We start from the raw sequence: 20,983 nt of genomic DNA, 5'->3' as shown, positions 1-20,983 counted from the left end.
GGTGACCTTAACATCACATGGATCCTGACGGCCTATTCCTCTTGGTAACTGAGATCACTGGCGTTGCCCACGGGCTCAACATTGACTTGGAAAAATTCCTTCAGCTTCCATGCAATCTAGCTCACTGGCTACTTCGTCACGAATGGCATAAAGAACTGGATGGGCTTTGCAAAACTTGGGTGTGACATCTTCATTTTATACTATTTTACCCTTGATATGTTTGAGATTTTCAGTGCCATCCTTGAACACTGGTGTGGCATCATCTAGTACCTTTCATAATTTGTTTTCTGTTGACTATTGCAGAGAATGTGGCATGCAAATGGAGAATGGATCTCCAATCAAGATGTTGTACTTACCGATTCATGGCCCCACAATGCTGGCCCTCCTGTTTTTACCACATAGAAGCCCAATGTGGCTTGTTGATTGTTGTATTTCATTGTTACAAATGTCATTCCCAAAGGAGTTTTTATTCCTCCAGTATAAGTTCTTAGCTGGATGTCTGCAATCTTCAGTTCAGTATCTTTGAAAGGCTGTTCAAACTCGTTTTGTGGAATGACTGGCACAGCCAAGCCGGTGTCCAATTCCATTTTAATTCATTTGTTGCTCCCTTTTGGTGTAAGCCATATTGCTTGTATCAAGCGACACACACAAAATGCTGCAGGAACTCAGCAGATCAGGCAGCATCTATGGGAAAAAATTTAGTCGACGTTTCAGGCCAAGACCCTTCGGCGGGACTGGAGAACCATTTTGCTGAGCACCTATGCTCTGTCTGCCAGTAGAAGTGGGATCTCCTGGTGGCCACCCATTTTAATTCCACTTCCCATTCCCATTCCAATTTGTCAATCCATGGCCTCCTTTAATGTCAGGAAGAGGCCACACTCAGACTGGAGGAACAACACCCTATATTCTGTCTGGGTAGCCTCCAACCTGATGGCACGAACATCAATTTCTCGAATGTTATGGCCCCCCTGCCCTTTCCTTCACCAGTCCCCATCACCCTTTCCCTCTCTCACCTTATCTTCTTGTCTGCTCATCACCTTGGTCTGGTGCTTCTCCCCCCTTTTCATTCTTCCATGGCCTTCAATCCTCACCTATCACACTCCCCCTTCTCCAGCCCTGTATCTTTCCCCAATCAACTTCCCAGCTCTCTACTTCATCCCTCCCCCTCTCAGTTTCACCTATCACCTCGTGTTTCTCTCACTCCTCCTCCACCTTTTAAATCTACTCGTCTTTTTTCTCCAATCCTGCTGAAGGGTCTCGGCCTGTAACATGGACTGTACTTTTTTCCATAGATGCTGCCTGGCCTGCTGAGTTCCTCCAGCATTTTTGTGTATGTTGCTTGGATTTCTAGCATCTGCAGATTCTCTCTTGTTTGTCACCTATAATTTGATCTAAATATGAAAATAATGAACACATCTCTTTCTTTGTCAAATCCTAATGAGAACATTTACATTATCTGTTCTATTATCAACAGAAGTGAGAATTGGGTGAAGTAAAGGAGGCAACTTTGTCAAAACCTTTTTGAAAAGCAAATTCAATTATAGTAAAGGAAGAGGTTCTTTGGGCTTCCTGCACTGGAAAGCTGTGCTGTAATAGCAATATTTTCAATGGAAAGATCATTGTTTGTTTACTCATTCACGTGGCTTCCAGAGCAAAATAAATAACTCAAATTTAAAAATTACCTGAACCAAACATGTTTAAGCTCTCTTTGTACATAATCAATTACAACATTTCCTCTGTATAATTGACTCAAAAGTGTTGAAAACTTGGACACAATACACATTCAACTTGTTCAAACAAGAGGATATTTCAACAAATGAAGATGATGAATATATCATCTTTGATTCAGATCAGAGATTCCCATATAGCACTTCCTCTCTTCTTTCCACCCTGTCCCCCCCCCCCCCCCACCCACTATCAGGCAAAAGATACAAAAGCCTGAATTTACACACACCCTGGCACAAGGACAGTTTATACCCTGCTGTTGTAACACTACTGAACAGTCCCTTTGTATGATAAGGTCATCGTTTGACAATCCACCTTTAATGTAGATCTTATTGTCCACCTGAAAAGCTCTTTCTCTATAACCTGTAACACTTTACTCTGCATGCTGTTTTTGCTTTTTTCACCCACTTGTACTACCTCAATGCACTGTTGTAATAAAGTAATAAAAACAAAGCTTTTCACTGTTACCTTGGAACATAGGGTAACAGAGGAAATGAAACAGATTGACATTCTGAAGGAAACGGTGATGAGAAGACTGATGGGACTGAAGGCTGACAAATCCCCAGGTCCAGATGGTCTGCACCCTAGGGTACTAAAGGAGGTGGCCCTGGAAATTGCGGATGCATTGGTAATCATTTTCCAATGTTCCTTAGATTCAGGATCAGTCCCTGAGGATTGGAGAATGGCTAATGTTATCCCACTTTTTAAGAAAGGAGGGAGGGAGAAAACAGAGAACTATCGACCTGTCAGCCTGACATCGGTGGTGGGAAAGATGCTAGAGTCCATTATTAAGGATGAAATAGTGGCGTATCTAGATAGCAGTGATAGGATTGGGCCGAGCCAGCATGGATTTACCAAGGGTAAATCATGCTTGACTAATCTGTTGGAGTTTTTCGAGGATGTAACCAGGAAGTTAGACAAGGGAGATCCAATGGATGTAGTGTACCTCGATTTTCAGGAGGCATTTGATAAGGTCCCACATAAAAGATTGGTGGGTAAAATGAAAGCTCAGGGCATCGGGGGGAAGGCATTGACATGGATAGAAAACTGGTTGGCAGATAGAAAGCAAAGGGTAGCGGTGAATGGGTGTTTCTCGGAATGGCAGGTGGTGACTAGTGGGATCCCACAGGGCTCGGTATTGGGACCACAGCTGTTTACCATTTATGTTAACGATTTGGATGAAGGCATTGAAAATAACATCAGCAAATTTGCTGATGATACTAAGCTGGGTGGCAGTGTGACATGTGATGAGGATGTTAGGAGAATACTTGTGTGACTTGGATAGGCTGGGTGAGTGGGCAGATACTTGGCAGATGGCATTTAATGTGAATAAGTGTGAGGTTATCCACTTTGGGAGTAAGAACAGGAAGGCAGATTATTATCTGAATGGTGTAGAATTGGGTAAGGGAGAAATACAAAGAGATCTCGGAGTCCTTGTTCATCAGTCACTGAAGGTGAATGAGCAAGTGCAGCAGGCAGTGAAGAAGGCTAATGGAATGTTGGCCTTTATTACAAAGGGAATTGAGTACAAGAGCAAGGAAATCCTCTTGCATTTGTACAGGGTTCTGGTGAGACCACACCTGGAGTATTGTGTACAGTTTTCGTCTCCAGGGTTAAGGAAGGACATCTTGGCTGTAGAGGGAGTGCAGCGTAGATTCACGAGGTTAATTCCTGGGATGTCTGGACTGTCTTATGCAGAGAGGTTAGAGAGAATGGGCTTGTACACGCTGGAATTAAGGAGATTGAGAGGGGATCTGATTGAAACATATAAGATTATTAAGGGATTGGACAAGATAGAGGCAGGAAATACGTTCCAGATGCTGGGAGAGTCCAGTACCAGAGGGCATGGTTTGAGAATAAGGGGTAGGTCATTTAGGACAGAGTTAAGGAAAAACTTCTTCTCCCAGAGAGTTGTGGGGGTCTGGAATGCACTGCCTCAGAAGGTAGTGGAGGCCAATTCTCTGGATGCTTTCAAGAAGGAGCTAGATAGGTATCTTATGGATAGGGGAATCAAGGGATATGGGGACAAGGCAGGAACTGGGTATTGATAGTAATTGATCAGCCATGATCTCAAAATGGCAGTGCAGGCTTGAAGGGCTGAATGGTCTACTTCTGCACCTATTGTCTATTGTCTATAACATGTGATAATAATGAACCAGTTTACTGATATACCAATATCTTATTTTGTATTGAACTATAAATCCCAGCTCACTGATTGATTTCCTTCATTTCTATTGAACAGCTATATCATTTACCAATATTCAGCTATATAGGGAATGAAAATCAAAAAAAACTGCAACTGCTAAAGAAGTACTCCAAACCTGAACCATTAAATATTTCTCTTTGTATATTCACACTAACCCTAACCCTTGTTGCTTGGTTTGAGCATTTTCTGTTTTTATTAGCCACGTAGGGAACAGCACCAACTGAAGATACAGGAACTCTTGAGCTGAAGCAAATTTATGACAAGCTATATCTCACTGGATTAAGCTTAGTTTTAATGATGTTCAACAAGCAAAGGACAACTCCTTATTCTACCAATCAACAGCTGTGTAAGGTGTAGTGCTGCAATGTTATTGCCCAATTCTTCAACTTATGCTAGCTGTAAGTATTTCAACTGGGAGTCCTCAGCCGATCATCAAACATGCCATCAAAGATGGTGCTGCAAAATACAGATTTCAGACCAATTTCATAAATAAGGAGTAGTCAAATTTAGGTTCTTCTTTAACATAGAACATGGAAACAGTAAAGCATGGTACAGGCCCTTCAACCCATGATGTGGTTCTGATCTTTTAATTTACTCCAAGATCAATCCAACCCTTCACTCCCACATAGCTCTCCAGTTTTCTTTCATTCATGTTCCTATCTAAGAGTCTCTTCAATGAACCTAATGTATCTGTCTTTATCACTACCCTTGGCAGTGCATCCCACACACCTACTGCACTCTGTGTAAAAAACCTACCTCTGACATTTTCCCTATATTTTCCTCCAATCTGCTTAAAAGTATGTCCTCTCGTATTAGTCATTGCCATGCTTGGAAAAAGGCACTGGCTGTGCACTTTATCTCTGCCTCTTACCATCTTATACACCTCTATCAAATCACCCCTCACTGTCCTTCACTCCAAAGCTTGCTTAACCTTTGCACAAAAAATGTTCATAATCCAGGCAGCATTCTGGTAAATATCCTCTGCACCCTCTCTAAAGCTTCCACATCGATTTCCTCTGATGAGGCAACTAGAACTGAACATAAAACTCCAAGTGTGGTCTAACCAGAGTTCTATACAGATACAACATTACATCTTGGCTCTTGGAATCAATGCCCCGACTAATGAAGGCCAATACATCACATCCCTTCTTAATCAGCTAATCAACTTAAGCAGCAAATTTGAGGGATCTATAGACATGAATCCCAAGATCCTTCTCTTCCTCAAGAAACTTGCCATTAATCTAGTACTCTGCCCGAAGTACAGGCAGTCCCCGAGTTACGAACGTCCAACTTACGGACAACTCATACTTACGAACCGAGGTAGGAGAGCGCCGTCCGTCATTTTAAGATGGATCGCGATGCCGTTCGCCATTTTAAATCATTGCTGTTGACACTGTGTTGAGAGTTTAACTTTGTATTTGGCTTAAATTTTTCTTAGTAAGATTCACCCTGACCCCACCCCGTTCCGGTCGGCTGGTGGCGCAGTGAGATCAGTGCCAGGCTGGAGAACAGAGTTTCCCAAGTTCGATCCAATGACAGACTGCTCCCGTGCCGGGTTGATGTCGATCTAGTGACTCCTGTACCATCCATGCCGGGTTGATGTCGAGCTCGCAACTCGACCTCATAAAAAAAAAACACTGCCACCTCCAGTTTAAATACCCACGCGCAATATTGTGGAGGATCAAATACCCAAACCCAGCACAGCCCCCACTTATCCCATTTAGCCTGTCTCAGTGCGGTGGTCCTTAGGACCCATTGGACCTCCGGAGCTGGCGCAGCTCCAGACCTGCTGCCAGCAGTGTTTCTGTTCCATTGACGGGAAGCGATCGCGATTGAAAATAAAGTGGAAATAATAAAGCGTTTGGAAAAATGTGAAACGCCATCGGTCATTGGAAAAGCGTTAGGCTACTGTCGATCGACAATCGGAACAACTTTAAAGGATAACGGATAAAGTGAGAATAATGGAGCATGTGAAATGCCCTGCCCCAATGAAAGCTACAATTATTACTACGCAACGCAGTGGTTTAATTATTGGAATATATACATTTCTTAAGTGTTTTATATGCATAGAAAGGTAAAATATGTACTATATACTAAGACAAATGTTTGACTAACTGACGCTAAATAATACTGGATGTACTTGTTCCGACTTACATACAAATCCAACTTAAAGACTGACTCAGGAACAGAACTTGTACGTAACCCGGGGTCTGCCTGTATACAACTTCATACTTTTCCAGATTTAACTCCATCGGCTACTTGTCAGACCAGCTCTGCATCCTATCAACGTCCTATTGTTACCTATAACATCCGTCTACAACAACCAACCTTCGTGTCAATTGCACAGCAACAAGCAAGAACCCAATTAAAAGTAGCTCCTAACTTTCTCAAATGAGTATGATGTAGTCATAACGAACACTGATGCTTGTAAACTGATACTTTGTATCAATATAAAGATGTTGCAAACTGCAACTGTAACACCACATTGTAAGTACATTCTGTTATGCTTTTCCCTTGTACTACTTTGATGTACTGATGTCATGAAATGATCTGTATGGATGGCACTCAAAACAAAGTTTTTCACTGTTCCTGAGATCATCAATTCACTACACAAATATTTAAACAGAATGCCTCCACCAGCAATCAAACTTACTTATTTGTTCCAAGATACTTCCCCTGATATATAGTCTTGCTGAACTGTGTTTTGATAATAATAGATATAAAAACATCAACATAAAAATGTCCACAGATGCTGGAAATCCAAAGCAACACACACAAAATGCTAGAGGAACTCAGCAGGTCAGGCAGCATCTATGGAAATGAATAAACAGTTGACTTTTTGGGCTGAGAACCTTCTTCAGGACTGAAATGAAAGGGGGAGGACACCAGGATCAGTGTTATTCAATAAAGCTAAAATCTAACTGCTATGAAATCTGGACATCAGACAGAACCTGTTTGCAAAAGTACTAAAGAATTTAAGATGATACTGGAACAAGTTCATTTACAAAGGGGAAACAGGCAAAGGGTTAAAAGCAACTATCAGAAATAAAATACTCAATTCAATGTGCATTCAGTGTGTTCTATCATTAAGAAAGAATTAATTACCTTAATGGCCATCTCTTTGTCACCAATCTGAACAATAGCCTCAGTACGTGATGTTTCTCCATTCATTTTTTTACTACCAGTAACTCCCTTTGGGAAAGAGGTACTTGCAGAGTCGAGCAAATCGAATGTCTAAAATAAATACATTTTTAGTTTATCTTTTGTTAAGTAAATGAGTAATCATAACAACAAAGGAAAACAAGTTAGACCGTCTTCACTTCATGAACGCACTTCTGCAACTTTGACCTTTAACTATTTCACACAACAAATTCTAGTAGAAAATGCTAATAGGGCACTTTCTCTGAAAGTATACAAAATGGTACTGTGCTGTAAGTTAATACTGATACTATCGGAGTTGCAGATTAATGTTCAGTGGGGAACTCTGGTTTCAAATTTTCAGACATGTAACTACAGTGGCAGTATACGTAGATTAGAGGCCAGAGACAGTGTCATCTTCAAGGCATAAATGGGCACTGTCATGGAAAAAGCCTTTATTTCACTAGATGAACACAATTTTAATAACTCTCAAGGATCACAACACTATTAGGACAACGAAGCCTTCTTGACTGGCACCTCATCAACCACAGTAAATCTTCATTCCCTTCACCACTTAAATGCAGGTGCTGCAATCTGTACTATCTACAAAATCTGTACCACCCACAGCTCTAATCTCCTAATTAAATTTGCCGATGACACTATATTGAATGGCTTTATCTCAAACAATAACAAGATGGCCTACAGGGAAGAAGTCATCTCTCTACTGACACAGTGGTGTCAAGAAAACAACCTCTCCCTCAAAGTTGCAAAAACAAAGGAGTTGGTTGTGGATTACAGGAGGAATGGTGACGGGCTAACCCCTATTGACATCAATGGATCTGTGGTTGAGAGGGTAAACAGCTTTAAGTTCCTTGGCATCTACAACTGCACCTTTTTCACCTCAGATGGTTGAGGAAGTTTGGTATGGGCCCCCAAATCCTAAGAACTTTCTACAGGGGCACAATTGAGAGCATCCTGACTGGCTGCATCACTGCCTGGTATGGAGAACTGTACCTCCCTTAATCACAACACTCTGCAGAGAGTGGTGCGGATAGCCCAGCGCATCTGTAGTTGTGAACTTCCCATGATTCAGGACATTTATAAGGACAGGTGTATAAAAAGGACCCGTAGGATCATTGGGAACCCAAGTCACTCCAACCACAATCTAGTCCAGCTGCTACCAACTGGGAAATGGTACCGCAGCCCAAAAGCCAGGACCAACAGACTCCGGAACAGCTTCTTTCACCAGCCCATCAGACTGATTAACTCACGCTGATTTGAGTATACTCTATAATACATTGACTGTTCTATTTATTATAAATTACTATGATTGCACATTTAGATGGAGACGTAACATAGAGATTTACCCCTTGTGTATGTGCAGGATGTAAGAAATAAAGTCAATTCAATTAAATTCAATGTACTGCAATTACTTGCTGAGGCTACTTCAACAGTACTTCGCAAATGTACGGATAAAATTATGAAGGACATTTGCAGCAGATACATGAAAACACCATCACCTTCAAATTCTCCTCCAGATGATAGACCATTCTGAATGGAAAGTATATTAGTGGCTCTTCAGTCCTGGGGTTAAATTTTGGAATTACATCTCCATGTGCACAATAGCAGTACCATTGCCAGAAGGACTGTGACTGAAGAGCAATTAAGTACAGGCAAGATGTAGTAAGCAATGCCTAGATCCCAAAAATGAATGAATTAACAAGTTGACCCAGTTGATTTTTGGAGACAGGCTAAGCAAAGGAAGGATAGCAAGTAGGACCTTTACAGCCTGCATGGTGTCTTGTAACTCTCTGAGTCAGCCAATATAAACATATTCAAGGGCCTGCAAAGGCAATGCTTCCATTTCAGTGACCAACTTAATCTCAATTCAATCCTTGTTGATAAGTCATGATGATTACTTTTAAAACATGCACTCACATTTGCTTCTATAACTGTCCTTGCAACACAAAATACAATACTGAAAGAAACACTTTGAAGAAAAACTATGAGACAGGACGGTAGTTAATCTGATGCCTTTACCAAATTTAGAATAGAATGCTACTACTATTTGAGATCTGCCATACCACAACATTACTAAGAGAGTTGTTTGACAATCACTCACCGGATTATTTTTAAATAGCTTTTAAGATACTGTCTTCATCCTCTAATTTTTACTCCCTCTCAGTGGAAACAATCTTTTTGCAACTCACTACCCAGGGGGTTATGAGGCCAATCCCATATTATACTGTGGGATTGAAGAAGTATAGCAATTCTATGAATAAAATGGTCCACCTTAATAGTTAAATTTAATATTTAAAGATATGAAGTTCTGTCAAATGGCAGTGGTTATATTTAATTTGGATTAAATGTCATGCTAAAGTGTACATTTGAGACATGGATCTCATACTAACTTTGCTATCCCTTTAAGTTCACCATTCAGCTATTCCTAATGGGAGTCACAAATATAAAAACATCTGCAGATGCTGGAAATCGAAGGCAACACAAAATACTGGAGGAACTCAGCAGGCCAGGCACCATACTTGGAAAAGAGTAAACAGTAAACATTTGGGGCCGAAGAGAGGGGGATGAGGGATGAAGTAAAGAGCTGGGAAGTTGATTGGTGAAAGAGATAACAGGCTGAAGGAGGGGGAATCTGATAGGAGAGGATAGAAAACCATGGAAGAAAGGGAAGAAGATGGAACACCAGAGGGTGGTGATGTGCAGGTAAGGAAATGAGGTGAGAGAGGGGGGATGGTGAAGGAGAGGGCTTGCAATTACCAGAAGTTAGAAAAATCGATGTTCATGCCATCAGGTTGGAGGCTATCCAGACGGAATAAAGGATGTTCCTCCTCCAACCTGAGTGTGGCCTCATTGTGGCAGTAGAGGAGGCCGTGGACTGACATTCCTGATGGAGTACTGGTTTCAATGGGCACCCAGAGACCAAATGCTCAGTAAATCAGTCATGATGAGGGATTCACCTGTAATGGTTATTACTTACTTTCAATACATCTTCCACTCCAATTACACCTTCTTTTCCAAGCATTAAATCATATGGATAAAGTCTATGGAGCAGTTGCTGGGCAGACATCATGGGAAATGCATCCTATTCAGAGAGTAGAAGTTTAATTAAATTCCTTTGTAAATTAAATGTGTAAGGTTGTGTTCAGCTATCATATGCACATACCATGATTTTAATGATAGCTGGTAGATTATCCACAGGAAACTCAGGCAAACCAAGAGTTGTGGATTCTTGAGTACAAAGGGCCATTGCAAAAGACAGCATCTGAGATATTCTGGATAAGAAGAAAATGCTTTAGTTATTAAGCTGCAGAATGCTGATCAGGTTAAGTTTTCACATTTTATGCTGCTAAAGCTCTACTTTAATACATAGTAACAATTTGAACATTAAACAATACTGCAAGTTGGTAAGAGTAATGAGGATCAGACTAGATGCAGAACCATTTGAGACACAAAAGAGAAACAGAACTACTGTATTCTGTTCGTAACTTCATGTACATGAGCTTGGGAATTCTGGTTAAGACTTGTTTCTGGAAGTGCAACCAACATTCCTTCACTGGCCATAAAAAAACAATTTCCATGATACATGTTTCCAGACCCAACTCATTGTTTGATATCCAACCGAATGAGTCTTGAGTATTGATCAGTCTTCATTCCTGTTGCTAACATTTTAATAACAAAAAATGCTTAAAGAAAATTGAATACCTAGCAACACACACAAAATGCTGGAGAAACTCAACAGGTCAGGCAGCGTGTATGGAAATGAATAAATGGTTGATATTTAGGGTCGAGCCCTTCATCAGGATTGGAAAGGAAGAGAAAGATGTCAGAATTGGAAGGTTGGGGGTAGGGAAAGTACCAGCTAGAAGGTCATAATTGAAGCCAGATAAGTGGTGAAGGGGAGATGAAATAAGAAGCTTGGAGGTGATATGTGAGTAAGATAAAGGGCTGGAGAAGAGGAAATCTGATTGGAAAGGACAGCGGACCATGGGAGAAATGGCAGGAGGAGGGGCACACCAGGGGGAGGTGATAGATAAGTGAGGAGTGAGGTAAGGTGGTGATATAGTAGGTAAGTGAGAAAAAGGAAAGGGAAGGTTGAAAAAAATTATTGGAGGTTGAAGAAATCAATGTTCATAGCATCAGGTTAGAGACTACCTGGATGGAATATAAAACATACTTCTCCAACCTAAGAGTGGCCTCATTGTGGCAGAAGAGGAGGCCGTGGATCAACATGGGAATGGAGATTGGAATTGAAGTGGTTGGCCACTGGGAAATTCTGCATTTTGTGGATGAAGTGAAAGTGCTCATCAAAACAGTCCCCCAATCTTTCAGGTCTCACCAATATAAAAGCCACATCGGCAGCACTGGATACAAAGATGACCTCCAAAAAATTCCCAGATGAAGTGTTGCCTCACTCGGAAGGACAATTTGGGACTTTGAAGGGATCTGAGGGAGGAGGTGAATACGTGAAGCACTTCTGCGACTCGTAGGGGTAAGTGCCAGGAGGGAGGTTATTGGGGAGGGACCAATGGACAAAGGAATCAAAGAGGGAGTGATACTTGCAGAAAGCAGAGAACACCTTCTGTGTTTGACAGAAGGGTCATATTAAATGTGGTGGAAGTTGTGGAAAATGATGTGTTGGATACAAAGGCTTATGGGGTTTTAGGTGAGGACAAGAGGAACTTTATCTCTGTTAAGGAGCATAGATGTCTTAAGAGAGCAGGAGCTGCAGTTCAGGGCAGTATCAATGGTGGAGGAAGGAAAACTATGTTATTTGAAGTAGAAGAACATCTCTGATGTCCCCGACCAAACAGTCCTTCCAGGTAAGGCAACACTTCACTCGTGAATCTGTTGCGAGTGTCTACTGTATACGACGCTCCCAATTTGGCCTCCTCTACATTGGTGAGACCAAACGTAGATTGGGAGAGCAGCTTTGTTGAGCACCTTCTCTCCATCTGCAAAAAGTAAGCCAACCCTTTCAATTCCAATCCTCGTTCCTACTGTGATATTATCCTCTTCTGCCATGAAGAGGCCACTCTCAGGTTGAAGGACCAACACTTTATATTCTGCCTAGGTAGCTTTCAACCTGATGGCACAGACGTTGATTTCTTCAACTTGCAGAAATTATTTTTTTCCCACCTCTACCTTACTTCTTTCTCATTTACTCACTCTGCCCCACCCTTACCACTGTTCACTGATTAATAGCAGCAGCTTCTGGGGTGGTCAGGGACATGGAGGAACAACACCTTATATACCGGCTGGGTAGCCTCCAACCTGATGGCATGGAGGAACAACACCTTATATACCGGCTTGGTAGCCTCCAACCTGATTGTATGGAGGAACAACACCTTATATACTGGCTGGGTAGCCTCCAACCTGATGGCATAAAAATTGACTTCTCTAACTTCCGTTAATGCCCCTCCTCCCCTTCTTACCCCATCCCTGACATATTTATTTGTTTGCCTGTTCTCCATCTCCCTCTGGTGCTCCCCCCCCCTTTCTTTCTCCTGAGGCCTCCCGTCCCATGATCCTCTCCCTTCTCCAGCTCTGTATCCCTTTCGCCAATCACCTTTCCAGCTCTTAGCTTCATCCCACCCCCTCCAGTCTTCTCCTATCATTTTGCATTTCCCCCTCCCCCTATTACTTTCAAATCTCTTACTATCTTTCCTTTTGGTTAGTCCTGACGAAGGGTCTCAGCCCGAAACGTCGACAGCGCTTCTCCCTATAGATGCTGCCTGGCCTGCTGTGTTCTACCAGCATTTTGTGTGTGTTGTTGACATGCTTCTTTATATCTCTCAGTAAATACTGTCTGGCTTGTTTAGCACTTCCAGGCTATAGGAGTGGTACATCTATTTACTGTCTGCATTGTATTTTGTGGTACGTTTATTATGATAATCTGTCACGTGTTGGGGCGCGATAAAATTAAATGAGTATGGTTACGTATTCATGCTTTGTTAATTAGTTGCTTAGTTTAGTCTAGTGGAGAGGGGTTAATACATGGGGAATGATTTTCTTTTAGCTGACCATTAATTGGAATGTTATTAGACCACTTAAATACATCAAAAATGCTAATTCTGATATCGCTAATTAGAACGCTTGATTACCCTGATTTGAACACTAAGATTACTATATCACTAATTCACTTTCATTAATTTTTAGTGATACAAGATTGTTTGTCTTTACTGGCTTCATAATAAAGGATCGAATGTGCCTTTATCAATTTAGAAATTAGTTATTTGGAAGTGCATCACACAATGTCAAGTACCCTGGCTTTGTATCTCAATGGTTTTGGTTTGTTTTCAAGTAACTGCTACACAGGGATTTTTATTTTATTTTAATACTGACATATAGTAGGTATAATATTATTACCCCATACCTCTCAGTGGGCACATTTGGTCCGATAGCATACAGAAGTGTCAAATGGTCCTGGAAAAAGAATGTGTGAAAAGGAATCAAAATAGGACTAGTATGCAACAGGATTTCTTCAAAAGCCAAGTCCACTATAAATTCAACACAAATAAATCAGAATTTTCAATTCTATGCACCAATCTGGCAACTCATACACATGTGCCCATAACGTATTGGACAGAGTCCATAACTCTCTGCAGTTTCTCATGCAACACCTTGAAGCTGATGTCAATATCACTGAGTAAATCCAACAAGAATTGGCACAAATTTGAACGCAAATAAACTGAATTATCCAAAAGCTATCCCGGATACTCCTCCCACTCCTCTCTTTCTTTTTCAATATTTTTATTAATTTCTTACATAAAAAATACAGGGTACAGTAAGATATATAATATATACAATATATTGAAATCACAGATGAAGTGTAATTACCCCATATCCATATAGATTAAATTTAAACATAAAATTGAAAATATATGATTTTATTATACAAAAAAATCTAAACCCACTACCAGAAATAAAACAGCTGTTTGGTTCAAAAAAAGAAAAGGAAAAAATCCTTAACATATAGTAAAACATATTATTAGCCAACATCTGTGCATAATAGCAAAGCAAAGATTTTGAAAGTAATTCAAAAAAGATCCCCACAATGTTAAAAAATCTCATCCAGGTTCAGAAATCGAACAGCGAATCTTCTCTAAATTTAAGCAAGACATAACATCATGTAACCAATGAGTATGAGTAGATGGAGTGGCATCCTTCCACTTAAGCAACAATGCCCTCCTGGCTATAAGAGAAATAAAGGCCAAATATGCAAATCATGTGTCTCCAAAATAACATTGTTTCCTCCAACAGCACCAAATAAGACAAAGGATTAGGTTTAAAATTTACTTTAAAAAGCACCGAAAAAGTTTGAAGTACTTCCTTCCCATATTTTTCAAGACTCGGACAAGTCCAAAACATATGGATTAGTGAAGCTTCTCCATTATTACATCTATCACAATAGGGAGATATATCCGAATAAAAACGAGACAGCTTACCTTTAGACATATAGGCTCTATGAACCACTTTAAATTGTAGAAGGGAATGACGGGCATATAACAATGAGGTATTAACCTATTTAAAAATTTCATTCCAAGTGTCCTCAGAAATTGAAATTTGTAAATCTGGTTATATTATATGAATCGAGAGGACTGTCTGGTCTGGGTTACTTTAGAAACTAAACTCTGTTAATAAATCTTCTATCATTTCTCTTTTCGGATCCTCAATTCCTTTATCTTTAAGTAATTTAACTGATAATTTTGTAGTTAAACACACTTTGAGGATTTGGGTACAATTCAGAAAATATTTTGGTTTATTGAGTTTTTCACTTTCCAGTCCCATTTTTTCTAACTTTTTTTAAACCTTCTATGTCTGATGTAGTTTTAAAAGAGTGGAATAGATTGGGTATTAAACATTTTCACGATTTGTTTGTTGGAGATAGCCTCTCTTCATTTGAACAACTGTCACTTAAGTATAGTCTACCGAGAACTTACTCTTTTCAATATTTATAAATTAGATACTTTTTGCGTTCTCAAGTACATACTGTTACGTTCCCAGTAACCGGGTGACTTACCAGCAAAGATAGAGAGGTCCGCTGAAGTCTGATGGTACTATTTTCAAACGTTTTTATTTATAAAGGGGCACAAAGGTATGGTTAATACAAAACATTCAGATCATATACATCGTCAAAACTCAATCTAAAGCACAGGTATAGTAATAATCAATCAGAAATAAGCTCTATCGTTGTCTAGGGGAATACTGAGTCCAATGGAATATAAAAGTCACTAATAAATCTGCAGGCTTTTCCTTTTGGGAACCGCTGGCATTTCACGTGTTGGAGAGAGAGAGTGGTGAGAAAGAAGGAACACTTGTCCGTCGTCTTTACGAAAAAATCCCGGTTGTTAGTTAAAACGGTTTTCCTTTGGTTTCAGCCACAGACTCCCGATCCGGAATCTAACGCACATGGCTTCCTTCAAAATGGCTTCCCGCTCCGACGGGAAGCGCTATCGTGTCTTCTTCATGTGTCTCCTTGGTGCGTCTGAGGCCCTGCCTCGGCAGCCCACCTTTTATCTGGACTGGCAGGGTTGTAGATGTCAATCAGGGTGGGGGTAAGGCAATCTTTCCCCCATCACCCAGCCCACGTTGCCCTGAGGGTTTGCACGTAGTCCAGTCCCTTATTCCACAAAGGTGTCTCCGAAGACAATGGCTATGTCCATGGCTTTTGTCTGGCTGAGAGGCCAGCCCACATTCCAAACTGTAAGGCTGCTCTCTCTCTCTCGCGATTCTCACAAAGGAGGGGGCTGGAGTCATAACAATACATTTCATAAAAGTCCAGATAAAAATTTACTTGATATAATTTTTAATTTGAAACCCTCACACTCCTCTCACATAAACCAAGACTGCCCTCTTCCTAAACCCTCCCCCCCAAAAAAAAACACTCTATTACCCATAAAAAATAAATTCTACACATACTACACCTGTGGCTAGTACTTGATAACAAGTAACAAGGCATTCAACAACAAATTACCACCATCTGACTCAATATTTCTGCCAACTTTCTATCTCCTTGATTTTAATCCTCCTTTCCCTACTATTCTCAATCAACGTTATTTTTTCCCATTCTTATTTCGACCTGATTTTCTTCCAGGCACATTCTTCTCCTTCTCTCATTCTTTGATTGCTTTGAGTTGACTGCATAATGAAGGATTTGTCAGCAGACTTAAATGAATAGTGTCACAGACTTAATAAGGACATATGAAAACAAGTCTGTACTCACAGAAACATTCCAATTCTTCCCCTATGGAAGAGAATGGATAAACCACAAGATTCATGATCTACTGAGGGCCATATCTGTGGTGTTCAGGTGTGGTGACCTAGAGTCATGTAATAAATCCACGTACGATCTCCAGAAGGCCATTGCAAGCATAAGGAGGCAAGTCCAGGCTAAATTTGAATCAGAGATACATGCTTGGATGCTCTGGCAAACTTGCACAATAAGTAACTTTGTACAAGGTAAGATACCTTGTATAAGTGGCAATTGACCCATCAATCCTCAATGGCTTTAAAGCACTTTCATAGGAAAAACTATGACACACCAACGCGAATCCCCGTCTCTGAATGACCCTTTAATTTCAATCTCTGAGGCCGAGGTCTAATCTTGAAAAGAGTGTAAGAGTGAATCCATGCAAGATGTCTGGCCCAGATGCCACAGTTCGCTGAGCACTATAGATGTATGCAAAACAACTAGCTAGAGAATTTAGATATATGCTACCTATTGCTTCTGTGATCTGAGATTTTCATCTGCTTCAAAGAGCCATCTATTGTACTGGTGCCCAGGAAGATCGTGGTGAGCTGCCTCAATGACAATCGTGCAGTAGTGCTTACATCAACCTCAATGAAGAGATTAGTTATGGTGGAACTGAACTCTTTCCTCAGAGGGGACTTGGATCTGCTCTAATTTGCCTACCGTTACAAGACAGAGGACCTAAGGGCAAGGTTGTTGCATTCAGAGCTAATGAGATATTGCTGCATTTTCTATTTCACAGAGACACACAGTGGTCCAACCCGAGGGCTTCTCGATTCAACAGATGGACTGAACTGTTGTTTCAGACACGGCATGAGGTGGGGGTCTCTGTTTCACGATAAATTCTGCTTAGTGCTCAGACATAACAGTCTTATCATACTCTTGTTCTCCTGATGTGGAACGTCTGATTATTAAGTGTCAACCTTTCTCCATGATTCTGCCAGTTTACAGACTGCCAAAGGCAGACCTTAACCAAGCACTCAATGTATTGTGTACCATAATTAGCAAACAAGTGATATCAAGCTAAGTTATGATGAGTATGTCAACTTATACAACCAAGACCTGTTTGGTCAAGACACAATTGAAATGGGAGAGTCAGTTCTGTCCCTACTGAGCCAACAGAGACCACAGCGTTGGCAGGAACTGATAGAAAACACAGACATGACCAAGAACAGTAAGAAGGCATGGGCAACTGCTCGGAAACTCAACTCAGACAATAGACCACCACAGAGAATTGCTGTTGTAACACCCAATCAGGTTGCCCAGCAACTAATACTGAATGGTCAACCACATAACAAGGAATGGAGGCAAAAGAAAAAGCAACATCAGAAGATGGAGCAACATGTCCAACACGTTGGAGGAACTCAGCAGGTCGGGCAGCATCCGTGGAAACAAGCAGTCAACGTTTCGGGTCGAGACGCTTCGTCAGCACTAAAGAGGGAGGGGGCAGGGGCCCTATAAAGAAGGTGAGGGGAGGGTGGGAAGGAGAAGGCTGGTAGGTGCCAGGTGAAAAACCAGTAAGAGGAAAGATCAAGGGGTGGGGGAGGGGAAGCAGGGAGGGGATAGGCAGGAAAGGTGAAGAAGGAACGTAAAGGGATAGCACTATGTGTAGTAGAAGAAGGCAGAATCATGAGAGGTGATAGGCAGCTGGAGATGGAGGCAGAGTGAAACTGGGATGGGGGAAAGGGAGAGGGAGGGAATTACTGGAAGTTGGAGAATTCAATGTTCATGCCAAGAGGCTGGAGACTACCCAGACAGTATATGAGGTGTTGCTCCTCCAACCTGAGTTTGGCCTCATCATGGCATAGAAGAGGCCATGTATAGACATATCCGAATGGGAATGTTGAAGTGGGTAGCAACCGGGAGATCTTGTCTGTTGTGGAGATGGAGTCAGCTCTCTCAAACGGGAATAACAACTTCCCACCTCTCACCCAAGAAGAACTAAAGGATGAAGTATCACAGCTAAAATCCAACAAAGCTGCTGGCATAGATGAGATTCTTAATGAATTCCTTAAACATCTTGGACCTAAAGCACTCCACTGGCTTCTGTCCCTTTTTAACTGTTGCCTAAGATCATTAAAATACCTAAAAGTTGGAGAAGAGCCAAAGTTGTTACTCTCCTAAAACCCAATAAAGACCCCAACATTCCTAAAAATTACAGACCAATTTCCTTGCTCTGCACCCTCTATAAACTACGAGAGACTCATACTGAAAAGAATATCCCCCTTAGTCGAAGATCTTCTAACACCAGACCCAGCCAGGTTCAGGTCAGGCCACTCTTGCTGCGGTCATGTCCTGAACTTAACCCGGTATATTGAGGATGGCTTTGAAATGCGACAAATTACAGGGGCAGTATTTGTTGACTCAACAGCAGCATACGACTATGTGAATCACAGAGGTCTTCTACTGAAATTATCTAAAATGTTAAAGAACGAAACCACAGTCAAAGTAATAAGAAGCCTCTTAGAAAATAGTAGATTTTATGTAGAAATTAATGGAATTAAGAGTAGGTGGTGTCCACGAAAGAACGGACTACCACAGTGATCAGTCCTGACACCTCTACTATTTAATGTTTACACAAAGGACCAACCAACCTTTCCTAACACACGCAGGTTTTTCTATGCAGACGACTTATGCGTCGCAAAACAAGCTAACTCCTTCCAAGAAGTTGAAGTACGACTTACAGCAGTCCTCAAAGCAATGAAGCAGTATTATGAAAAATGGTCTCTGAACCCAAATCCATCAAAAACTCAAGTGGGTGCAATCCACCTGAGGAATTGAGAAGCAGCTCTGAAAATCAAGATCTTCTGGTGTGGGAAGGAGCTCGAACACCATCCGACTCCAATTTACCTGGGTGTGACGCCGGATAGGATGCTCTCATTTGCCACCCACATCCAAAAACTCCAAGGGAAAGTTGGCTCTTGCAATTCTCTCTTGAAAAAATTAGCAGGCACGAAATGGGGAGCTAATGCTCACACACTTAGATCAACTGCCCAAGCACTCTGCTATGCACCTGCAGAATACTGTGCACCTGTGTGGGGCAGATCAGCCCATGTGAAGAAAATAGACCTGTTGCTTAACAAAGCCTGCTGAATAATCACAGGCACACTGCACCCCACACCCACTAACATCATTTACAGGCTTGCAGGCATTGCTCCCCCAGAGATCCGAAGACACACTACAACAAAAATTGAAAAAGGTAAACAGAACTCTGATCCAAGGCACCCACTACATCATCATGTGCCAGTTTCCAACCGCCTAAAATTGAGGAAAAGCTTTGCTACAATGGAGGAACTACTCCACAGAACATCCCCCCAAACATACAGGATTGACCTCTGGCAACAAACAGAAGCCAGAACCCCACCAAACAATACGGTGCAAGACCCCACAGAAATGTTGCCAAATGGGGCACTGCTTGACAGACAGAAGTGGTGCACTCTCAACAGAGCGAGAGCAGGAGTTTGTAGGACGGCAGACAATATGGTGAAGCAGGGTTTGAAGACCAGCGAATCCTGTGAGTGTGGCAAAAGGGTGCAGAACATTGAACATGTTCTGCGCAACTGCCCACTCTCACCGGATTTAGCTCACACTGACCTGCTCAACATCAACCAAACAGCACTAGAGTAGCTGGCTGTCTGGTGTGACAAGCTATGATGATGATGATGATGATGATTAGCAAACAAGAGACAGTGAACATTATTAACGTGTACTTCAATCAGGTATGCTTGAAGAAATATTTGCCCAACTATCATCAACATATCGCCTGCAGCACTATGGGTCCCAACATAATTGACCAATGTTACAAAAATGATCAGGAATACCTATCCTTTCAGCCCTAAACTGTGTTTCAGGAAATCTGATCATCTAGCTGTCTCCTACCTGGATACTGGCAAAGGCTAAAGAGTGAGGCACCAGAGGTCAGGACAACAGAGAGGTGGTCATAGGAGACAAGGAGTAGCTACAGGATTGCTTTAAGTTGGTGGACTGGGCCATGTTAAATGACTCATGAGAGGATCTGAATAAACATGTTATGATTGTCACAGACTTTATAAAGACACTTGAGTACACATGTGTCCATACAAAGTCATTCAGTCTTCCCCAACCAGAAGCCCTAGATGAACCAAGAGATCCATAATCTGCTGAGGGCTAAATCAGTTGCATTTAGGTCTTATGAGGAAACTATAAGAAGTCCACGTATGATCTCGGAAAGTCAACCCACATGCAAAATGGTAACTCAAGATTAAACTTGTATCACAGAAGGATGCTCGACAGATGTAACGGGGGTTTTTTTTCTTTTTCTTTGTTACTGTGTATGTAATCAAAATGGCGTCTTTGTTTTGTTACAAGTAGGAATGCTGGCGCCTGTGTTAATAGTAGGAATGCTAGCGTCTTTGTTATGATAAGTGCTGGAAGCTTGTTTGGGACTATAAACTGATTGTTGGTGGGGGTTTTGGGGAGTCGGCATGATGGAGTGAGAGAGAGAGGACGGGGTGCTGGAAGCTGGGCGACGGTACAGACCCCGAGCGGGGGTCCCCGGCCCAAGGTTTTCGGTGAGGAGAGGAGACGGAGACAGAGGAGTGTGGAGCGACTGGTCGACCACCGTGGGGGTCCCAGGAGGCGGGTCGAGGAGTTCGGAGGGGATC

General features: G+C 41.6%; 1 protein-coding gene across 2 annotated transcripts in view; it reads right to left on the bottom strand.

The window, feature by feature from the left end:
• vwa8 (von Willebrand factor A domain containing 8) overlaps positions 1 to 20,983 on the bottom strand; it is a 501,727-nt gene that overhangs the window by 297,029 nt on the left and 183,715 nt on the right. For both annotated transcript variants that reach the window (XM_073046008.1, XM_073046009.1), the window contains exons 7-10: positions 13,464 to 13,513; positions 10,254 to 10,362; positions 10,068 to 10,172; positions 7,037 to 7,165 (exon numbers count right to left, since the gene is read on the bottom strand). In XM_073046008.1, the coding sequence (XP_072902109.1) occupies positions 7,037 to 7,165; positions 10,068 to 10,172; positions 10,254 to 10,362; positions 13,464 to 13,513 (393 nt within the window). The remainder of the gene's footprint in view (positions 1 to 7,036; positions 7,166 to 10,067; positions 10,173 to 10,253; positions 10,363 to 13,463; positions 13,514 to 20,983) is intronic.

The sequence above is a fragment of the Hemitrygon akajei genome, chromosome 5, assembly GCF_048418815.1.
Source record: "Hemitrygon akajei chromosome 5, sHemAka1.3, whole genome shotgun sequence".
NCBI classification, from domain to species: Eukaryota; Metazoa; Chordata; class Chondrichthyes; order Myliobatiformes; family Dasyatidae; genus Hemitrygon; species Hemitrygon akajei.
This window is presented reverse-complemented; position numbering and strand designations above follow the sequence as displayed.